This window comes from Bombina bombina, chromosome 4, assembly GCF_027579735.1.
Source record: "Bombina bombina isolate aBomBom1 chromosome 4, aBomBom1.pri, whole genome shotgun sequence".
Taxonomy (NCBI): domain Eukaryota; kingdom Metazoa; phylum Chordata; class Amphibia; order Anura; family Bombinatoridae; genus Bombina; species Bombina bombina.
Genome location: NC_069502.1, coordinates 1,052,896,332 through 1,052,920,292, shown reverse-complemented (window position 1 = coordinate 1,052,920,292; position 23,961 = coordinate 1,052,896,332). Strand labels below are relative to the sequence as shown.

Below are 23,961 nucleotides of genomic sequence, written 5' to 3'. Positions count from 1 at the left end.
TATAACATATGTAAATACAGAATAAAAAACATATAAACTAAAAACGGGCGTCTCCGTATAAAACAAATTATGCCAATACACCGACTTTTTCAAAATGTATCTCCTTATGGCCAGAAATGGGATAAAACAGTCCCGGTAACAGTTAATATGTGGACAGATGATGCAGGCTTACCCCCAAACAATTGCGGCTCTTGATGAAGCAAAAGATGAAATTACCGCCGTGGCGGAAGTGACGTCACTTATAGGGGCGCTGGCCCGACTGAGCACTCCGATTGGTTTCTGTTCCGGTCGCTCTCAGGTTTCAGCTTCTTAATTCGCAATGGCAAGGTATCCGCTCTTTATGTGCTAAGATGCACGCAGGATACTGATAACGGCTGTTTTGTGCTGAATGTGGCTGTTTAGAGTAGATGCAAAAAGTTCCATGTATAACCTTCAATAAGGCTTATAGTGTTGGTACACAGGCAGGTACCAGGAGGATGCAAAATTCTTTAAAAGTTCCACAGATGACAAGCTGTATCAATCTGTGACAGCAACTGGTAGCTGTGAAATACTTCTTAAAATCAAAAGTTGGCAACAAACATCAACGCGTTTCTCCCTCTGCAGGGCTTTCTCAAGATCTTGAGAAAGCCCTGCAGAGGGAGAAACGCGTTGATGTTTGTTGCCAACTTTTGATTTTAAGAAGTATTTCTTAAAAGGCTTTCTCAAGATCTTGAGAAAGCCCTGCAGAGGGAGAAACGCGTTGATGTTTGTTGCCAACTTTTGATTTTAAGAAGTATTTCACAGCTACCAGTTGCTGTCACAGATTGATACAGCTTGTCATCTGTGGAACTTTTAAAGAATTTTGCATCCTCCTGGTACCTGCCTGTGTACCAACACTATAAGCCTTATTGAAGGTTATACATGGAACTTTTTGCATCTACTCTAAACAGCCACATTCAGCACAAAACAGCCGTTATCAGTATCCTGCGTGCATCTTAGCACATAAAGAGCGGATACCTTGCCATTGCGAATTAAGAAGCTGAAACCTGAGAGCGACCGGAACAGAAACTAATCGGAGTGCTCAGTCGGGCCAGCGCCCCTATAATTGACGTCACTTCCGCCACGGCGGTAATTTCATCTTTTGCTTCATCAAGAGCCGCAATTGTTTGGGGGTAAGCCTGCATCATCTGTCCACATATTAACTGTTACCGGGACTGTTTTATCCCATTTCTGGCCATAAGGAGATACATTTTGAAAAAGTCGGTGTATTGGCATAATTTGTTTTATACGGAGACGCCCGTTTTTAGTTTATATGTTTTTTATTCTGTATTTACATATGTTATATTAAATATTTTTAGGCAGAGCCTTGCTAAACTACACTCTACTTGTCACTGTTTATTTAAGTTTATTTTGCTTTACCAAGCCTTTTTTCTGATTATTCACAATATGCACGAATAACCTTATCACTAAGCATTTGTCACTATTACAATATTTATCAACATTGATGTTTTAACACGTATCTTTTGGAATTTATCACCTGTTTTAAATTGTTTCACATTCACCTTTAGCTACAGCGCTCCTGTTTAAACTTAATTTTACCAAAATCTGGGTTACCCGCATGTGTAGAAGTATGAAGCGGTAGGGAACTCGCCTCTTGGAGGACAGGACCCCCAGAGGCGGATGGTTTAGCTGACCCTTGATTCCCTGAGCTCGAGGAACCAGGTGCTCTAATACGGCATACCGAACATAACTGATTGACATGTGTCAACGAGGCCAATCCGGATTCTTCCCCGGACGAAGAATCTGAATCTGAAATTAGAACAGTCTCAGTATCAGAATCCTCCATAACTGGATAGAGAATATGCCAATATGGACTATTTTAAGACAAAACAAAACAGCACCTGACACCCACAATGGCTGGGGCACTCACCACCTCCTATGAACCAGACCCCTGCAAACTAGAATTTCTCTGTCGCCACAAGGTCAGGAATGCGGAAACGGAGGACGGAACGTAAACCGTATAGTCCAAAAAAGCACGCCCAACCATAAGGTTGCGTCACTTCCAAAGGCCTTTATGTTCCAGCCATAAACCCGTTTAACACTACACATAAGCAGATTAAATCACATAACAAACATGATTAAAAAAAAACCCTGTTCAGTAACCCCTCAGGAGATATTAACCCTTGATTCCAAGATACTAAAGGAGACTCACTGAGACTCTTATGTTAAGTTAGTCCCACAAGGTGGTAGCCTCTCGGGAAGCCTGTTTAACACTAGACATAAGGAGATTAAATCACATAAACATGATTAAAAAAAACCCTGTTCAGTAACCCCTCAGGAGATATTAACCCTTGATTCCAAGATACTAAAGGAGACTCACTGAGACTCTTATGTTAAGTTAGTCCCGCAAGGTGGTAGCCTCTCGGGAAAACATTAGTACAGTACATTCCCGAAAAAAGAAAATGAAACGATCTTATCGAAATCTACGTCGTGGAACAGGAACACGGTCCATCAAGTGTGACGGATAGTAGCATCGCCTCCGCCATGGCCTTGAGAGAAGAAAGCAGGCAGCGAAGTTTGACAACACCGATTGCTTGAGGAGCTGTTAATATGAGTCGGGATGGTTTCGCAGAAAGACTCTTCCTGCATCTCCGGACTCTAACTTTCATCCAAGCCCTTACACTGAGAGACTGACAGGATTACTTAAAGGGACACTCAAGTCAAAATTAAACTTTATGATTCAGATACACCATGTTATTTTAAACAACTTTCCAATTTACTTCCATTAACAAAATATGCACAGTCTTTTAATATTTACACTTTTTGAGTCATCAGCTCCTACTGAGCATGTGCAAGAATTCACAGCATATACATATATGCATTTGTGATTGGCTGATGGCTGTCACATGCTACAGGGGGAGTGGAAATAGACATAACTTTGCAATTTATTTAAAAAAAATCTACTACTGATTTGAAGTTCAGACTAAGTGCTATTGCATTGTCTTCTTATCATGCATTTGTTGATTATGCAAATCTATTGTATTGACTGGTCCTTTAAAACTCCTGTCCCATGTCGAAGAGTACTACCCTCCATAAGAGACAATTAAATTCTGACACTTCTCTGCCAACCTCCAGACAAAGAATGACTGGGGGATGAGGGGAGTGGGAGGAATATTTAAAGGGACACTGAACCCAATTTATTTATTTCATGATTCAGATAGAGCATGAAATTTTAAGCAACTTTCTAATTAAATCCTATCTAATTTACTATCAATTTTTCTTTGTTCTCTTGCTATCTTGATTTTAAAAGCAGGAATGTAAATCTTAGCAGCCAGACCATTTTAGGTTCAGCACCAAGGATAGCGCTTGCTTATTGGAGGCTTACATTTACCCACCAATAAAAATTGGCATGCTCCTATGCATCACATTCCTGCTTTTTAAATCAAGATAGCAAGAGAACAAAGAAAAATTGATAATAGGAGTAAATTAGAAAGTTGCTTAAAATTGTGTGCTCTATCTGAATCATGAAAAAAAAATGGGTTTAGTGTCCATTTAAGCCTTTGGCTGGGGTGTCTTTGCCTCCTCCTGGTGGCCAGGTTTTTAATTCCCAAAAGTAATGAATGCAGCTGTGGACTCTTTCCATTTAAGAAGAAAAGAAACTTTATCTCCTCCTTGCTCTAGAGGCAAAGAGAATGACTGGGGTTTGTGGGAAGGGAAGTGATACTTAACAGCTCGGCTGTGGTTCTCTTTGCCTCCTCCTGCTGGCCAGGAGTGATATTCCCAACAGTAATTGATGATGATCCGTGGACTCACTGTGTCATTAGAAAGAAATGTATGTTCTTTCTGAATAATGAAAGATAACAGTTTGGGTTTTATGTCCCTTTAATTTCCACTAATTGCTAATAATATTAAAATACATAGGAGCATAGCAGAGCTCTATCTTATATCTTTACTACAACTAATATAAAAATACTTACATTTCTCTCAATTTCTATCAACCGATCCTTGATCTTTAGCAGTTCTCTAGTCGTCTCCTGACTCTCCCGCTCCCATTTATTTACATTTTCATCACCATGTCTTGGGGGAGAGGTCTGTACCACTTTTTCTTCTTCTTGCCTCTGCTTAAGTGCTTCATAATTTTTTTTTACCTATTTGGGGATTTTTTTTTTTAAAAAAAGGGAGATTCTAAAGCAAAGAATGTATGCTTGTGCCTATTTAGTGGTTATTTACTTATGTGGTTAACCCATTTGTGGTGATTAAAGGAACACTAAAATTACACGCTAGACAGAATAATGTATTCAAAGCAAAGATTAGCCTGAGAATAATAAGCAAATGCATTTTTAAAATTAATTGTTTAAACATTAAAAAACTAAGTGTAAAGTTAAGAGTCCATAAAGCAAAGGGTTCAACCATGTTGTAACCTAGTTTTCCTCCACTGCTGGCACCAATTAGGGACAGTTATAAATGGGTCACTAGATTGTATAACCAATGACTGTGTGGAATATGGCAGTGTTATGTCTGGAGTATTCATTTTGACTTCTAACATCAATTGTAAAGTCCAAACTTTCCCAGTTTAAATTACAGGAAAAGGCATTAAATAAATAAAGTATATTTCAAAGTTGTTTTTTTTAACTACACACACACACAAACATTTTATATCACAATCTTAGTTATCTAGGGTCAGTAATGCAAAGATTACATGCTCTGATGTAATTTTGATTACAATGTACTGTTTAATTCAAACTAATGCTCTTAAAGGGACATTCAACATTAAATACATTATATAAGCATAGTATTGAGGTTATTTCCCACCTCCCTCTAATCATGGGTACTGCCATGTTGAAATCTACCAATGATGACTACATTCCAGTGCTGACATGTTGCACATGTGCAGCAACTCTCCTTTAGATACCTGCAGTGTAACCTAGGTTCCAAAATAGTGGCACTTATGATTCAAAGGAGGTGTATGAAATGTATTTAGTGTTTACTGTCCCTTTAAGGCCCACTGATGATCAATTCAACACAATATCATTAACAGAAGAAACTTTAGAAGAATAAAAACTAATAAACTAAACTAAATGTTATAAAAAATTTTCTCACCACAAAAAACGGCTTCCATTAAAATAACAGTAATGACATTTATAGGACTCTCAAATTTGAGAGAAAAAAATAAAGATTAGTATGGCATAGCTTCGAGTTTAGACTTCCATACAGGAAAAGTTAACTTACAGTTTTTAGTTCCTGGCGAAGTTGTTGGTTAAAATTAGTAGATTCTTCTAATCGAGCCTCAAGGGCAGCAATTTTTTCCTCTTTAATTTCTAAAGTTTTCTTCAGCGTTGACTCTAATTTTGACTCCAAAAGTTTGTATCTGCTGGTTAAGAAAACAGCTGATGTGTTATAATAAGCACTCGTGTGTGTCAGAAAGAATAAATGACTTCAGATAATTACAAGGTTTCATCAGCAAAAACCTACAATTAAAAAGAAAATCTTCATGACTCATGCAGGCTCATGTACAAAGTGTCCTACGTAAAAACTGTAAAAGATAAAGGAGCATAAAAATAAAAATGAAAAGCTTTCATGCAATTGTATGAGAGTTTTCAGTTTACTTCTCTTATCCTTTGTTGAAAAGCAAACCTAGGTAGGCTCAGGAGCAGCAATACATACTGGGAGCTGGCAGGTGATTGATGGATACACACACACCTCTTGTCATTGATCCACCAGATTTGCTAAGCTAGCTCTCAGTAGTGCACTACTGCTCTGGAGCTGGCTTGTAGCTATGTGTTTAGTTTTACCTGTTTGTAACAGACTAGAGCATTTTCCGTTTGCACTTTTTTGGTGTTCAATTTTCATAAACTATAAGTAACACTGAATTAGTTTTATATTTGCAGCAAATATTTTTCATGTCTACTTGAGAGCAATAACAAGCATTAAGGATAAACCATAATCTATAGTTCTATTTTGATAACTACAGGCCCTGCATACACAGCCCTCTGAATGATAATGCTTAACAATTTCTGGTATATGTCAAATATATAAACACAAAGATGCCAACACTGAACATGTATCTGGTAAATGCTACTACATATATAAACAAAGGAATATACAACCCACCTTAAAGGGATAGTAAACACCAAAAATGTTATTGTTTAATAAAATAGATAATCCCTTTATTTACCATTACCCAGTTTTGCACAACCAACACTGTTATAGAAATATACTTTTTACCTCTGTGATTACCTTGTATCTAAGCTTCTGCAGACTGCCTCCTTATCTCAGATCTTTTTACAAACTTGCATTACATTACACTCTTAAATAACTTCACGTGCATGAACACAATGTTATCTATATAAAAACACATGAACTAACGCCCTCTAGCTGTGAAAAACTGTTAAATGCATTTAGATAAGAGGCAGTCATCAAAGGTTTAAGAAATTAGCATATGAGCCTACCTAGGTTTAGCTTTCAACTACGAATTACAGGAGTACAAAGCAAATTTGATGATAAAAGTAAATTAGAAAGTTGTTTGAATTTACATGCCCTATCTGAATCATGAACATTTTATTTGGACTTCACTATCCCTTTTAAGGAAAACAACCACACTTGGCATAAACGTATTTGGCCAAACCATTTTTTTATGTATTATTTTTCACAATGTTATGCAAAGTCACATGTTGCCTGAAGACTCAATATCTGACTTGTACTGCTTCATGAAGGTACAGGGTGTGATCATTAACAATAATACACTACAGAAATCAGCTGAGGCCTTCAAATGTGCCCGAAAGCACTTTGAAAATAACTTAATTAAACCAGCGAATCATGTCCGCCCGCCTTTTAATAAATCAGCCCCTAAGTCTCTGACAGACTGCAGAGGGAATTCCCTGACCACTTTTTGAATGTATTCTGCATAATTCACTAATAGTAGGAAACTTGTAAAATAGACAACCCATTAATGATAAAAACAACAGCCATTCTAGGCTACATTTTAGAGCTCAAACGTTATTTTGTTGTGTGGGATCAACAGAGCTACAAGGATAATGCTATGTGTCCATCTATAACATATGACTCCTATACCCTAACCTTAGCACTATGCATTACATAGTGTGTATATATATATTTTATTAAATGCCCTAAAGGAACACTTACATTAGTCAGCTTAGTGCTTTGACAATGTAGATATGCTCTATTATAATGTCCCCATAAGCAATAGTCACTCAAGGTTTTTTCTCAACATCTACATCCCCTTTTGGAATTTTTCCCATTAAAAAACCCCCATTATGTAACCTAATAACAATCCATAAAATTAAAAACAACAAATTATAAATAACTTGAAACAAATAAGAACAGGAACAAAAATACCTGGGAGGATGTGATTTGGTCTTTACCAATAACTTTATATTTTAAAGAAACAACTTCATCACAAAGCAAAATGTAAGATAGCTATATACAGTAGTTTTATAGTAATATCGTTTGAAAAACCCAAGTTAAAGCAATTTCCAATTGTGCCTAAAAGGGAAAAAAAATCCTTATTGACTCCAAAGTAGCTTAGATCAAACAGCTACAATACTGTCAATACGGTTATATCTCCGTATATCTGGCTTTGCCAAAAAAGCATCTACTGAATGTGCTAAAACTACATCATTAGACAGAGATTTTCATATCCTTATTCTTCTTACTTTAAATAACCTCTTATGCTGCTATAGGTGATATGTTTCCTTTATTTAGATTCCCATCTGCCACTCACCTGCCCTGTCCCCCAATTTATCTGTCTCCTTCTTCAGAGACGTGACAACCTGTTCAGACAGTATTATCTACAAACACTCACACTTGACTTTCAATGCCTCTTTCAAGACAGTAAGCAAACAGATTAAAGGGACATTCTAGTCAAAATTTAAACGTACATAGATAAATTACATTTTTGAATAGAAACATATTAGTATTAGAGATGTATTGGCAAAAATGCTCCTAGTAAATGTTATCCCTGTTTTAATGGTAACAATTTTCTCTGAACGTGCATGTGAAGCATAGCTGGATATTCACCAGCATTACCGCAGCTGCTCGGAGCACCAGTGGGGATAGTATCATGTCAGCAATCAACAAATTGAGTCATTACCAGATGGTACAAGCACCTTAGGCTCTCTGAGCAAGTGCTGTGTTTAAAATGCTGGTGCACAGTGCATATTTAAATACACCTTTTAAACAGCTGTAGCTTTTATTAGAAACAGTTTTGCTAATACATGTAGGTTACAAAAATGCTTCTATTCAAAACTAAAATGCATCCATGTGGATTTCAATTTGGCTGGACTGCCCCTTTAAAGAAAAGTGTGGGCACTCTACTGACATTTTATCAGAAACATATGCAGGCGTTGTTTATCTTATCTCTCTCCCTAATTGGACATAACAAATGAAGTAATTGAGCTCCTTCACATTTTGGTCAATCATTGTGCAGCATTTAGGAGCATCAGTTTTCTGCATTCTGTTTAATGCAATGCAACTTTTTTTTATGGGGGGGGGAAAGAGTAGAAACATCATTTTTTAGAGCTAAACTAACCTCTTAACGACCAAGGACATACAGGGTACGTCCTACAAAAATTGTCACTTAATTAATCAAGGTTTTGCAGTGATGCCTCAATATTGATTCACTGCAATACCTTTTTTTACCCACCGATGCAGAGAGAGCCACTCTGTGGCCCTCTCTGCATCAGCCAGCGATGGTGCCGATTGTTGGTGGGTGGGAGCCATAGCAGGGAGGCGGGTGGGCGCGCTAGTACTAATACATTGAAGGTGATGGGATGGAGGGAGAGGGTAAGGGGGGGTAATTAAATATAAAGAAAGGTATCTGAGAGGGAGAGGGGGTAGGCTATTGAGGGGGGCAGCTACACAACAGAACATTGACTTTTATGACAAAAAATAAATAAAAAAAAAAAAACACTTTTTTTTTTTTTTTTAGCAAACTGGGTACAGGCAGACAGCTGCCAGTACCCAAGATGGCTACAAATAGGTAGAGGCGGGAGGGTTAGAGAGCTGTTTGGTGGGGGATCCAACACTGAAGAATAAATAAAAAAAAATATATATAAAAAAATACCTTTTATTTTAGTACTGGCAGATTTTCTGCCAGTACTTAAGATTGCGGTGACAATTGTGAGGTGGGGGAGGGAAGAGAGCTGTTTGAGGGGGTCAAGGAGGGATCAGGGGGTGGTATATATCAGGTGGGAGGCTGATCTCTACATTAAAGCTAAAATTAACCCTACAAGCTCCCTAATTAACCCCTTCCCTGCTGGGCATAATACGAGTGTGGTGCGCAACAGCATTTAGCGGCCTTCTAATTACCAAAAAGTAATGCCAAAGCCATAAATGTCTGCTATTTCTGAACAAAGGGGATCTCAGAGAAGCATTTACAACCATTTTGCCATAATTGCACAAGCTGTTTGTAAATAATTTCAGTGAGAAACCAAAAGTTAGTGAAAAAGTTAGCGAAAAAGTTTGTGAAAAAGTTAACTATTTTTTTTATTTAGTCGCATTTGGCGGTGAAATGGTGGCATGAAATATACCAAAATGGGCCTAGATCAATACTTTGGGTTGTCTACTATATATATATATATATATATATATATATACACACACACACATGTGACGGGATATTTATGGATTCCTGACATATATCAGTGTTCCAATATAACATGCAAATTTTGGGAAAAAAAATGGTTTGGAAATAGCAAAGTGCTACTTGTATTTATAATGTAAACATTAGGTATTTCTAAACTCAGGACAAAATTTAGAAACTATTTAGCATGGGTGTTTTTTGGTTGTTGTAGATGTGCAAGAGATGTTGGGGGTGAAAGTTTGAAAAAGTGTGTTTTTTCCATTTTTTCATCATATTTTATAATTTTTTTATAGTAAATTATAAGATATGATAAAAATAATGGTATCTTTAGAAAGTCCATTTAATGTCGAGAAAAACTGTATATAATATGTGTGAGTACAGTAAATGAGTAAGGGGAAAATTACAGCTAAACCCAAACACTGCAGCAATGTAAAAATAGCACTGGTCCCAAACGGTATGAAAATTGAAAAGTGATGTGGTCACTAAGGGGTTAAAGTAAAAGCACAAAACATAAATAACAAAAGTGCATTACAAAGTGTTTTTTTGTTTTTGTTTTTTTATGCGCATTTTATGGGTAATGAAATATTTTTTTTAATGTCCCTTTAAGTTAAAGCTGTTTATTTTTATTTAAAAGCTACCAGGAAGCACATGACTGTTTATAAGTTGCGTCTTAGGGACTGTTTTCTTACTGGCTGTAAAGCAAAACTCCCACTGTTTAGTAACGGATAGTGACTTACCTCACAAGCAACCAGAATTTGTTTTTTCTCAGTACAGAACATCTGTTTTACAATAATAATAAAAAAGTATTTCAGGCCATTGAAGCTCATTATAGGCAATGATGGGGGCTTGGCAAACAAAGGAATTCAGAAATACAGACATACACAAAATACATGCAAGCGGGTACTAATAAAGAATAAATCATATGTGGGATCAAGTGAAAATACTAATGTTTACAGTTATAAATGATTTAATAATGTAGATATTTAGCCCTACAAAATGAACAGAGCATTTGTGCTGATTAGCATTTATACCTTTATTACATAATATGTCTGGAGACGAGTTGCCTGCTCACCTGTCATCGCTCATCTGCTCATCATGTAGAAGACGCTCTTTATTTAATCCTATCTTCTCTAGTTCATGGGTTAATTTTTCCAGATCATTATTAATCTGCTGTGTTTTTAACTTCTCATTCACCAGATCCTATAAATGACAAAATATGTATCAGTCATGCTCACAGATGCAAGTCTTTGAAAGTTATTAGTTCTTCCTAAATTAATACATTATTTAAAAACAATAAAAATAATTGCTAGCTCCCATTTGTCCATATTTGGGTGAAATAGGATTTCCTATACAGCAAATATATTTCCATGCATCAATCTTATTAAATCATACACAGAATCAAAATACTATACAACTAATATAAAAAGTGCTATATCTTCCTTACTTTAGGTAAATTGTACAAGAATTTTAATACAGAGAACAATGATATCAAAAACAAGTTTAAATACTGCACCATAAAAATATTTGATTGCATTTGATACAAGTTTTAGATCACTTTTCCACATTTTAATGCTCATTATGAAGTTTATAGATGTTACAATGTGAACAAATTGTCTAAATACTACCACAAGAAGATTATTTTACCATATCTCAAATTTATAGTGATCAAAATCCTATTAAAAGTGTTTTATCAGACAAAGCAGAACAGAAAAATAATAAGATATATGAGATCTATTTAAGATTGTATAACTTTTTATTGAGACAAATTACATCAAATGTATTCTTTATGGTTCTGCAAATAAAAAAAATACACATCAAAATCACATTTCTCAGTTTCTCATTTTTTGGAAACCAACGCCTAGATTTAGAGTTTGGCAGTAGCCGTCAAAACCAGCGTTAGAGGCTCCTAACGCTGGTTTTTACCGCCCACTGGTATTTAGAGTCAGTCAGGAAAGGGTCTAACGCTCACTTTCCAGCCGTGACTTTTCGATACCGCAGAGCCCCTTACGTCAATTGCGTATCCTATCTTTTCAATGGGATCTTTCTAACGCCGGTATTTAGAGTCGTGGCTGAAGTGAGCGTTAGAAATCTAACGACAAAACTCCAGCTGCAGCAAAAAGTCAGGAGTTAAGAGCTTTCTGGGCTAACGCCGGTTCATAAAGCTCTTAACTACTGTGCTCTAAAGTACACTAACACCCATAAACAACCTATGTACCCTTAAACCGAGGTCCCCCCCACATCGCCGCCACTCTATTAATTTTTTTTAACCCCTAATCTGCCGACCGCACACCACCGCCACCTACGTTATCCCTATGTACCCCTAATCTGCTGCCCCTAACACCGCCGACCCCTATATTATATTTATTAACCCCTAATCTGCCGCCCCCAAAGTCGCCTCCACCTGCCTACACTTATTAACCCCTAATCTGCCGACCGGACCTCACCGCTACTATAATAAATGTATTAACCCCTAATCCGCCTCACTCCCGCCTCAATAACACTATAATAAATAGTATTAACCCCTAATTTTCCCTCCCTAACATCGCCAACATCTAACTTCAAGCATTAACCCCTAATCTGCTGACCGGACCTCACCGCTACTCTAATAAATTTTTTAACCCCTAAAGCTAATTCTAACCCTAACACCCCCCTAAATTAAATATAATTTAAATCTAACGAAATAAATTAACGCTTATTAAATAAATTATTCCTATTTAAAGCTAAATACTTACCTGTAAAATAAACCCTAATATAGCTACAATATAAATTATAATTATATTGTAGCTATTTTAGGATTAATATTTATTTTACAGGCAACTTTGTAATTATTTTAACCAGGTACAATAGCTATTAAATAGTTAAGAACTATTTAATAGCTACCTAGTTAAAATAATTACAAAATTACCTGTAAAATAAATCCTAACCTAAGTTACAATTAAACCTAACACTACACTATCAATAAATTAATTAAATAAAATACCTACAATTACCTACAATTAAACCTAACAATACACTATCAATAAATTAATTAAATACAATACCTACAAATAAATACAATTAAATAAACTAACTAAAGTACAAAAAATAACAAAGAACTAAGTTACAAAAAATAAAAAAATATTTACAAACATTAGAAAAATATTACAATTTTAAACTAATTACACCTACCCTAATAAAATAACAAAGACCCCCAAAATAAAAAAATGCCCTACCCTATTCTACAATTAAAATAGAACAGTTCTTTTACCTTACCAGCCCTTAAAAGGGCCCTTTGTGGGGCATGCCCCAAAGAATTCAGCTCTTTTGCCTGTAAAAAAAAAACATACAATACCCCCCCCCAACATTACAACCCACCACCCACATACTCCTAATCTAACCCAAACCCCCCTTAAATAAACCTAACACTAAGCCCCTGAAGATCTCCCTACCTTGTCTTCACCACACCGGGTCCCGATCTGTCCAGAAGAGCCTCCTAAGTCTTGATCCAAGCCCAAGCGGGGGCTGAAGAGTGACGTCCATCCTCCGGCTGAAGTCTTGATCCAAGCGGCGGCTGAAGAATTCCATCTTCGGGCAGAAGAGTAGATCCGGACTGGCAAACATCTTCATCCAAGCCGCATCTTCTATGTTCTTCCATCCGATGACGAGCGGCTCCATCTTGAAGACCTCCAGCGCGGATCCATCCTCTTCTTCCGACGACTAGACAACGAATGAAGGTTCCTTTAAGGGACGTCATCCAAGATGGCGTCCCTCGAATTCCGATTGGCTGATAGGATTCTATCAGCCAATCGGAATTAAGGTAGGAAAATTCTGATTGGCTGATGGAATCAGCCAATCAGATTCAAGTTCAATCCGATTGGCTGATCCAATCAGCCAATCAGATTGAGCTTGCATTCTATTGGCTCTAAATACCAGCGGTAGCCCAAAACCAGCGTTAGGAGCTGGTTTTGACGGCTAACGCCAAACTCTAAATCTAGGCCTTACTTTCTTTCTTTTTAGTTAAGGGGGGTTTGGGTTAGATTAGGGGTATGTGGGTGGTGGGTTGTAATGTTGGGGGCGGGGGGGGTATTGTATGTTTTTTTTTCAGGCAAAAGAGCTGAATTCTTTGGGGCATGCCCCGCAAATGGCCCTTTTAAGGGCTGGTAAGGTAAAAGAGCTTTTCTATTTTAATTTTAGAATAGGGTAGGGCATTTTTTTATTTTGGGGGGCTTTGTTATTTTATTAGGGGGCTTATTTAATTAATTTATTGCTAGTGTAGTGTTAGGTTTAATTGTAACTTAGGTTAGGATTTATTTTACAGGTAATTTTGTAATTATTTTAACTAGGTAGCTATTAAATAGTTATTAACTATTTAATAGCTATTGTACCTGGTTAAAATAAATACAAAGTTGCCTGTAAAATAAATATAAATCCTAAAATAGCTACAATATAATAAAAATTTATATTGTAGCTATATTAGGATTTATTTTACAGGTAAGTATTTAGCTTTAAATAGAAATAATTTATTTAATAAGAGTTAATTTATTTAGTTAGAATAAAATTATATTTAACTTAGGGGGGTGTTAGGGTTATGGTTAGACTTAGCTTTAGGGGTTAATACATTTATTAGAGTAGCGGCGAGGTCCAGTCGGCAGATTAGGGGTTAATAATTGAAGTTAGGTGTCGGCGATGTTAGGGAGGGCAGATTAGGGGTTAATACTATTTCTTATAGGGTTATTGAGGCGGGAGTGAGGCGGATTAGGGGTTAATAACTTTATTATAGTAGCGGTAAGGTCCAGTCGGCAGATTAGGGGTTAATAATTGTAGGTAGCTGGCGGCGACGTTGTAGGGGGCAGATTAGGGGTTAATAAATATAATATAGGGGTCTTCGGTGTTAGGGGCAGCAGATTAGGGGTACATAACTATAATGTAGGTTGCGGCGGTGTACAGAGCGGCAGATTAGGGGTTAAAAATAATATGCAGGGGTCAGCGATAACGGGGGAGGCAGATTAGGAGTTAATAAGTGTAAGGTTAGGGGTGTTTAGACTCGGGGTACATGTTAGGGTGTTAGGTGCAGACTTAGGAAGTGTTTCCCCATAGGAAACAATAGGGCTGCGTTAGGAGCTGAACGCTGCTTGTTTACAGGTTTTTTTTCAGCTCAAACTGTCCCATCGTTTCCTATGGGGGAATCGTGCACGAGCATGTTTTTTTAAGCTGGCCGCGTCCGTAAGCACCGCTGGTATTGAGAGTTGCAGTGGCGGTAAATTATGCTCTACGCTCCCTTTTTGGAGCCTAACGCACTGAAAACGCAGTCATTCTGTGAACTCTAAATACCAGCGGTATTTAAAAGGTGCGGCCAAAAAAAAGCACGCGTAGCTAACGCACCCCTTCTAATGCAAAACTCTAAATCTAGGCCCAAGAAAGTAAGGCCTAGATTTAGAGTTTGGCGTTAGCCGTCAAAACCAGCTCCTAACGCTGGTTTTGGGCTACCGCTGGTATTTAGAGCCAATAGAATGCAAGCTCAATCTGATTGGCTGATTGGATCAGCCAATCGGATTGAACTTGAATCTGATTGGCTGATTCCATCAGCCAATCAGAATTTTCCTACCTTAATTCCGATTGGCTGATAGAATCCTATCAGCCAATCGGAATTCGATGGACGCCATCTTGGATGACGTCCCTTAAAGGAACCTTCATTCGTTGTCTAGTCGTCGGAAGAAGAGGATGGATCCGCGCTGGAGGTCTTCAAGATGGAGCCGCTCGTCATCGGATGGAAGAACATAGAAGATGCGGCTTGGATGAAGATGTTTGCCGGTCCGGATCTACTCTTCTGCCCGAAGATGGAATTCTTCAGCCGCCGCTTGGATCAAGACTTCAGCCGGAGGATGGACGTCACTCTTCAGCCCCCGCTTGGGCTTGGATCAAGACTTCGGAGGCTCTTCTGGACCGATCGGGACCCGGTGTGGTGAAGACAAGGTAGGGAGATCTTCAGGGGCTTAGTGTTAGGTTTATTTAAGGGGGTTTGGGTTAGATTAGGGGTATGTGGGTGGTGGGTTGTAATGTTGGGGGGGGTATTGTATGTTTCTTTTTTACAGGCAAAAGAGCTAAATTCTTTGGGGCATGCCCCGCAAAGGGCCCTTTTAAGGGCTGGTAAGGTAAAAAAGCTTTTCTATTTTATTTTTAGAATAGGGTAGGGCATTTTTTTATTTTGGGGGCTTTGTTATTTTATTAGGGGGCTTAGAGTAGGTGTAATTAGTTTAAAATTGTTGTAATATTTTTCTAATGCTTGTAAATATATTTTATTTTTTGTAACTTAGTTAGTTTATTTAATTGTATTTATTTGTAGGTATTGTATTTAATTAATTTATTGATAGTGTAGTGTTAGGTTTAATTGTAGGTATTTTATTTAATTAATGTAATGATAGTGTAGTGTTAGGTTTAATTGTAACTTAGGTTAGGATTTATTTTACAGGTAATTTTGTAATTATTTTAACTAGGTAGCTATTAAATAGTTCTTAACTATTTAATAGCTATTGTACCTGGTTAAAATAATTACAAAGTTGCCTGTAAAATAAATATTAATCCTAAAATAGCTACAATATAATTATAATTTATATTGTAGCTATATTAGGGTTTATTTTACAGGTAAGTATTTAGCTTTAAATAGGAATCATTTATCTAATAAGAGTTAATTTATTTCGTTAGATTTAAATTATATTTAACTTAGGGGGGTGTTAGGGTTAGACTTAGCTTTAGGGGTTAATAAATTTAATAGAGTAGCGGTGAGGTCCGGTCGGCAGATTAGGGGTTAATACTTGAAGTTAGGTGTCAGCGATGTTAGGGAGGGCAGATTAGGGGTTCATACTATTTATTATAGGGTTAGTGAGGCGGATTAGGGGTTAATACATTTATTATAGTAGCGGTGAGGTCCGGTCGGCAGATTAGGGGTTAATTATTGTAGGTAGGTGGAGGCGACGTTGGGGGCGGCAGATTAGGGGTTAATAAATATAATATAGGGGTCGGCGGTGTTAGGGGCAGCAGATTGGGGGTACATAGGGATAACGTAGGTTGCGGCGGTTTACGGAGCGGCAGATTAGGGGTTAAAAAAAATATGCAGGTGTCAGCGATAGCGGGGGCGGCAGATTAGGGGTTAATAAGTGTAAGGTTAGGGGTGTTTAGACTCGGGGTACATGTTAGGGTGTTAGGTGCAGATTTAGGAAGTGTTTCCCCATAGGAAACAATGGGGCTGCGTTAGGAGCTTAACTCTGCTTTTTTGCAGGTGTTAGGTTTTTTTTTTCAGCTCAAACTGCCCCATTGTTTCCTATGGGGGAATCGTGCACGAGCACGTTTTTGAAGCTGGCCGCGTCCGTAAGCACCGCTGGTATTGAGAGTTGCAGTGGCGGTAAATTATGCTCTACGCTCCCTTTTTGGAGCCTAACGCAGCCATTCTGTGAACTCTAAATACCAGCGGTATTTAAAAGGTGCGGGGAAAAAAAAGCATGCGTTAGCTACGCGGGTCGTTACCGACAAAACTCTATAGCATTGGTGTGTGCCTATAGGTACAGTTGTACATAGTGCTTGTATAAAGTGCCACAAGTCAGGCAATCTGTTTATGGCACTTTTATCGTAGCATACAGCAAAAACAACAGCAAATATACATTCTTTGGCACCACTCTTTGTCCATTTAAATGCTTTGAGATATAATACCTGTCGATGAGAGTGTGCATGATAAAGAGGTTTATTTTTCAATCATTTACATGTTCATTAGTTGTAAAGGGCCATTAAGCAGTTGAATAAGAAAACAGCAAGTGCAATACCTTGGGGTTGCTGTCTTATGTTGATGCTACAAAATTGAGTAAAGTGGAAAAGTCCAGTTATGTAATTTGTGAAGTTGCTAGGTCTAAGCATGCGCATTGGTTGTGGAAGCGAAAGTACACACCTGAATAGCAGCCATTTGTAGGTAACAGTGCTGGGTTTCTATTGAGTTTTCTTTTTTTAAAGTGAAAGTCAACCATCACATTTTTGAAACGCTAGGGTTGACTGTTGAAACAAATAAAGGGCACTTTTATTCATGAAGTATAAGATACTTCATGCAGAAAGTGCCTTTATTCCTTTCAACCGATCGCCGTTCTTAGCTGCTACAGCAGCCCATGGCCAAAAAATGTTTTTGCTAAGAGGTGACGTTTTCACCTCTTAGCCAATAGCCGTGCGGTAAATCCGGTTTGGCACCCATGGGGCTATTGGCTAAGAGGTGAAAACGTCACCTCTTAGCAAAATATTTTTTTGGCCGTGGGCTGCTGTAGCAGCTAAGAACAGCGATCGGTTGAAATGAATAAAGGCACTTTCTGCATGAAGTATCTTATACTTCATGAATGAAAGTGCCCTTTATTTGTTTCAACAGTCAACCCTAGTGTTTCAAAAACGCTATGGTTGACTTTTACTTTAATTTAAAAAAAAAAAAAACTGACCTCTTTACTAGCTTTCCATAAGACAAAATTACCATGGTATCACAGTTACCATTATAGTGTTATATTACTGTTAAAAGACCTTTTAAAACAACATAAAATAAGTTTACAATATGACCATTACATTTATTCTCTCTCATATCCAATGATTTTTTTTTTTAACAAATATTTCTGCATTATAATATGATATGACAAATGCACATGATTTAGATTTAAAAGTGCACAATAGGATGATGAGAATATCCAGAACAGCTGCTTAGAACAGCTGGATGATGGAGTAAAAACGAACAAACCAGGTGTGTCCTTTATTTCCTTCCTCAAAGTTTAAAATATAGGCAAAGCCGGATACTGTCTGTTGTTGGTGTGAATAACAGAACATTGCTTCCTTACATTTTTAATGAAAACAAGGGCTTTAAAAAATTAAAAAACGTTAGCGAACATTATCCTTCATGAGAAAATGGAACATGGGGAACCTCTAATGGAGTTTATCTCCATGTTTTAAATTGCTCGTCTCACAGCCTATAACCTCATACTAAGCAGTGGTTTGTAGTTTACAAATAGATAAAGGTTAATTTAGCTCCCGGAATGAAGGAGTTTAGCATAGATTAATTTGAATCACCTATGTGATTTAACTCACAGAATCTCAGTATATAGCATCATATCACCTCTGCACCAGATTATTCAAACTAGGCTGAGACAATGGGGCTTATTTATCAAAGCGTCAACTGAAAATACGCTGGAATTCCACGTCGTATTTGTCGCAAGATTGATCCGCCTTAGTTATCAAAGCGTCAAGTTCGTCAAATGTTGAAATTTGTGACGTAAAATATGATCCTGCAATCTCAATCCGACGCAGATCGAATTGAGTTGAAAACCGTGGTATTTGAGTGGACTTGTGTTCATTCACCCTCATAATCTACACTATTTGAAGCTCTCACAAAGTTATCAAAAATTCTACATTTACGCTTGCGTCTTTTCCGACTCAGCGTACCTAGTTTTTAATCCGCCACCCTTGAGGTTGCGGATGCCATAGAACTCAATGGGAGTCGTAAAACATAGAAAGCTTATGTTCGATGCTGCAAGAGAATGAAGCATATGACATAATAAAAGTAAATTAGAAACTTTATTAAATTTGTATACCCTTTCTAAATCAAACAATATTATTGCTACACATTGGGTGCACTAGTAGATATAGGGATAAAAATTAAAAATACATTACTACTTATGGATTATACTACAAATGTGTCTCTCATTACAAAGCAAGGGGACAATGTTATTTCTACAAATTTGTTGAAGTTTTGCCCCAAACTTGTTGCACTAATAGATATAGAGATAAAAATGAAATAAATACACAACATAATATAGCTAACTTCCTTTTTATTTTTATGAAAAATCTATGTGCACCATGTTTAAGCTATGTAATACATGTCCCACTCTCCACTTCGCGCCATATTTGACTCAACACTTTTCGGACCAATTATGACGCAAACTCTTAAACAACCCACACACTAGTTAATTTTCCCCCCACTTTTGATTGGAATATGCATAATCACATGATTTATGACATCAGCCAATCTGATTCAAATACACATGATAAACTATCACTAACGAATCAGATTGCTCGTTACTTGTGTCATTAATCACTCATCAGAACTTGTAAGTGCCTTTTGTTACATTGCGTATTATACTTTGAAAGTATGTATATGAGAAATTAGAATTAAAGATAAACATTGATGCTGACATTAGGATACCCAGTGTAATATTAAAGACAAGGATTTTAAAATCCGAATTGATGTTTGATTCAATATAATCTTAAACTGATAGCTCAAAGGGATAGCCCACCTAACTTTAAACTGTCATGATTCAGATACTGCAGAAATTAAAATCACCTCTTTACTTGCATGCTATTTTCAGTGTATTTCTTTTCTTGACTTTTTTCAGTAAGAAATGTCATCTTATATGCCAGCCCATTTTTTAACACCTGTGTAGGGGTGGTTTTTAAAACTTGCAATCAGGAGGGGTGACACAGGTACAGAGAGAAAACTGGCCCAGCTCTTAAAATATCCATCAATTGCAAATAAATACATATGATACCCTGATTACATGCTATATTCGCAATTATTCCTGTTCAGAATAATAATAAATTTACACTATATACATATAGTGGTATAAATAAACACAGATATGAAAGACAACATTGTTTAGAGCAAAAAAACAGAATTTATGTTTACCTGATAAATTACTTTCTCCAACGGTGTGTCCGGTCCACGGCGTCATCCTTACTTGTGGGATATTCTCTTCCCCAACAGGAAATGGCAAAGAGCCCAGCAAAGCTGGTCACATGATCCCTCCTAGGCTCCGCCTACCCCAGTCATTCGACCGACGTTAAGGAGGAATATTTGCATAGGAGAAACCATATGGTACCGTGGTGACTGTAGTTAAAGAAAATAAATTATCAGACCTGATTAAAAAACCAGGGCGGGCCGTGGACCGGACACACCGTTGGAGAAAGTAATTTATCAGGTAAACATAAATTCTGTTTTCTCCAACATAGGTGTGTCCGGTCCACGGCGTCATCCTTACTTGTGGGAACCAATACCAAAGCTTTAGGACACGGATGAAGGGAGGGAGCAAATCAGGTCACCTAAATGGAAGGCACCACGGCTTGCAAAACCTTTCTCCCAAAAATAGCCTCAGAAGAAGCAAAAGTATCAAACTTGTAAAATTTGGTAAAAGTGTGCAGTGAAGACCAAGTCGCTGCCCTACATATCAGATCAACAGAAGCCTCGTTCTTGAAGGCCCATGTGGAAGCCACAGCCCTAGTGGAATGAGCTGTGATTCTTTCGGGAGGCTGCCGTCCGGCAGTCTCGTAAGCCAATCTGATGATGCTTTTAATCCAAAAAGAGAGAGAGGTAGAAGTTGCTTTTTGACCTCTCCTTTTACCGGAATAAACAACAAACAAGGAAGATGTTTGTCTAAAATCCTTTGTAGCATCTAAATAGAATTTTAGAGCGCGAACAACATCCAAATTGTGCAACAAACGTTCCTTCTTTGAAACTGGTTTCGGACACAGAGAAGGTACGATAATCTCCTGGTTAATGTTTTTGTTAGAAACAACTTTTGGAAGAAAACCAGGTTTAGTACGTAAAACCACCTTATCTGCATGGAACACCAGATAAGGAGGAGAACACTGCAGAGCAGATAATTCTGAAACTCTTCTGGCAGAAGAAATTGCAACTAAAAACAAAACTTTCCAAGATAATAATTTAATATCAACGGAATGCAAGGGTTCAAACGGAACCCCCTGAAGAACTGAAAGAACTAAATTGAGACTCCAAGGAGGAGTCAAAGGTTTGTAAACAGGCTTAATTCTAACCAGAGCCTGAACAAAAGCTTGAACATCTGGCACAGCAGCCAGTTTTTTGTGAAGTAACACCGACAAGGCAGAAATCTGTCCCTTCAGGGAACTTGCAGATAATCCTTTTTCCAATCCTTCTTGAAGGAAGGATAGGATCCTAGGAATCTTAACCTTGTCCCAAGGGAATCCTTTAGATTCACACCAACAGATATATTTTTTCCAAATTTTGTGGTAAATCTTTCTAGTTACAGGCTTTCTGGCCTGAACAAGAGTATCGATAACAGAATCTGAGAACCCTCGCTTCGATAAAATCAAGCGTTCAATCTCCAAGCAGTCAGCTGGAGTGAAACCAGATTCGGATGTTCGAACGGACCCTGAACAAGAAGGTCTCCTGTACAACGGCAAAGAGAATGACTAGGGTAGGCGGAGCCTAGGAGGGATCATGTGACCAGCTTTGCTGGGCTCTTTGCCATTTCCTGTTGGGGAAGAGAATATCCCACAAGTAAGGATGACGCCGTGGACCGGACACACCTATGTTGGAGAAAAAGGAATTTAGGGACATGTAAATATGTTTGCAAAAGATTTCTGACATAACACTCACACAAATATCAGAAGAGAGAGCCGCACTCCTGAGATAGAACAAAAGCTAGATTTTCTTCCATGCCTGTTCATTTCCATTGCAACTCAGGGTGCACACACTTTTAGCACACTATGCCTTTCCACAGAGAAAAAATATCCTGTAGCATATCAGTCTGACCCTGCCCAATGACAGTCCAGTGCCGAAATGCCAGGCAATTCTTCTCTGAACACGAGAAACAGCAACCCCAGACGATCGTTTCGGCCTTCTGTGGGCTTGACAGTGAGGTGCAGTTGTATCTCTCTAAGGGCATGTGTGCAAGGAGTGCACGTCTGGTTTCCCCCATTACTCTTAGGGAGACCCAGTGAGGTGCAGTTGTAACCCTAGACGATCGTTACAACTGCACCTCACTGACGAGGCCCACAGAAGGCAGAAATGATTGTCTGGGGTTGTTGTTTCTCTTGTTCAGAGAAGAATTGCCTGGTATTTCGGTGCTGAACTGTCATTGGGCAGGGTCAGACTGATATGCTACAGGATATTTTTTCTCTGTGAAAAAGCATAGTGTGCTAAAAGAGCGTGCACCCTGAGTTGTTCTAGCTTTTGTTCTATCTCAGGAGTGCTGCTCTCTCTCTTCTGATATTTATAACACACACACACATATATATATATATATATATATATATATATATACATACAGGGAGTGCAGAATTATTAGGCAAGTTGTATTTTTGAGGATTAATTTTATTATTGAACAACAACCATGTTCTCAATGAACCCAAAAAACTCATTAATATCAAAGCTGAATATTTTTGGAAGTAGTTTTTAGTTTGTTTTTAGTTTTAGCTATTTTAGGGGGATATCTGTGTGTGCAGGTGACTATTACTGTGCATAATTATTAGGCAACTTAACAAAAAACAAATATATACCCATTTCAATTATTTATTTTTACCAGTGAAACCAATATAACATCTCAACATTCACAAATATACATTTCTGACATTCAAAAACAAAACAAAAACAAATCAGTGACCAATATAGCCACCTTTCTTTGCAAGGACACTCAAAAGCCTGCCATCCATGGATTCTGTCAGTGTTTTGATCTGTTCACCATCAACATTGCGTGCAGCAGCAACCACAGCCTCCCAGACACTGTTCAGAGAGGTGTACTGTTTTCCCTCCTTGTAAATCTCACATTTGATGATGGACCACAGGTTCTCAATGGGGTTCTGATCAGGTGAACAAGGAGGCCATGCAATTAGATTTTCTTCTTTTATACCCTTTCTTGCCAGCCACGCTGTGGAGTACTTGGACGCGTGTGATGGAACATTGTCCTGCATGAAAATCATGTTTTTCTTGAAGGATGCAGACTTCTTCCTGTACCACTGCTTGAAGAAGGTGTCTTCCAGAAACTGGCAGTAGGACTGGGAGTTGAGCTTGACTCCATTCTCAACCCGAAAAGGCCCCACAAGCTCATCTTTGATGATACCAGCCCAAACCAGTACTCCACCTCCACCTTGCTGGCGTCTGAGTCGGACTGGAGCTCTCTGCCCTTTACCAATCCAGCCACGGGCCCATCCATCTGGCCCATCAAGACTCACTCTCATTTCATCAGTCCATAAAACCTTAGAAAAATCAGTCTTGAGATATTTCTTGGCCCAGTCTTGACGTTTCAGCTTGTGTGTCTTGTTCAGTGGTGGTCGTCTTTCAGCCTTTCTTACCTTGGCCATGTCTCTGAGTATTGCACACCTTGTGCTTTTGGGCACTCCAGTGATGTTGCAGCTCTGAAATATGGCCAAACTGGTGGCAAGTGGCATCTTGGCAGCTGCACGCTTGACTTTTCTCAGTTCATGGGCAGTTATTTTGCGCCTTGGTTTTTCCACACGCTTCTTGCGACCCTGTTGACTATTTTGAATGAAACGCTTGATTGTTCGATGATCACGCTTCAGAAGCTTTGCAATTTTAAGAGTGCTGCATCCCTCTGCAAGATATCTCACTATTTTTTACT

At 38.0% G+C, this 23,961-nt stretch overlaps 1 protein-coding gene across 1 annotated transcript in view; it reads right to left on the bottom strand.

The window, feature by feature from the left end:
• CCDC88A (coiled-coil domain containing 88A) overlaps positions 1–23,961 on the bottom strand; it is a 424,707-nt gene that overhangs the window by 100,291 nt on the left and 300,455 nt on the right. The window contains exons 16-18 of the mRNA XM_053712191.1: positions 10,653–10,780; positions 5,209–5,347; positions 3,957–4,127 (exon numbers count right to left, since the gene is read on the bottom strand). Coding sequence (XP_053568166.1) covers positions 3,957–4,127; positions 5,209–5,347; positions 10,653–10,780 — 438 coding nt within the window. The remainder of the gene's footprint in view (positions 1–3,956; positions 4,128–5,208; positions 5,348–10,652; positions 10,781–23,961) is intronic.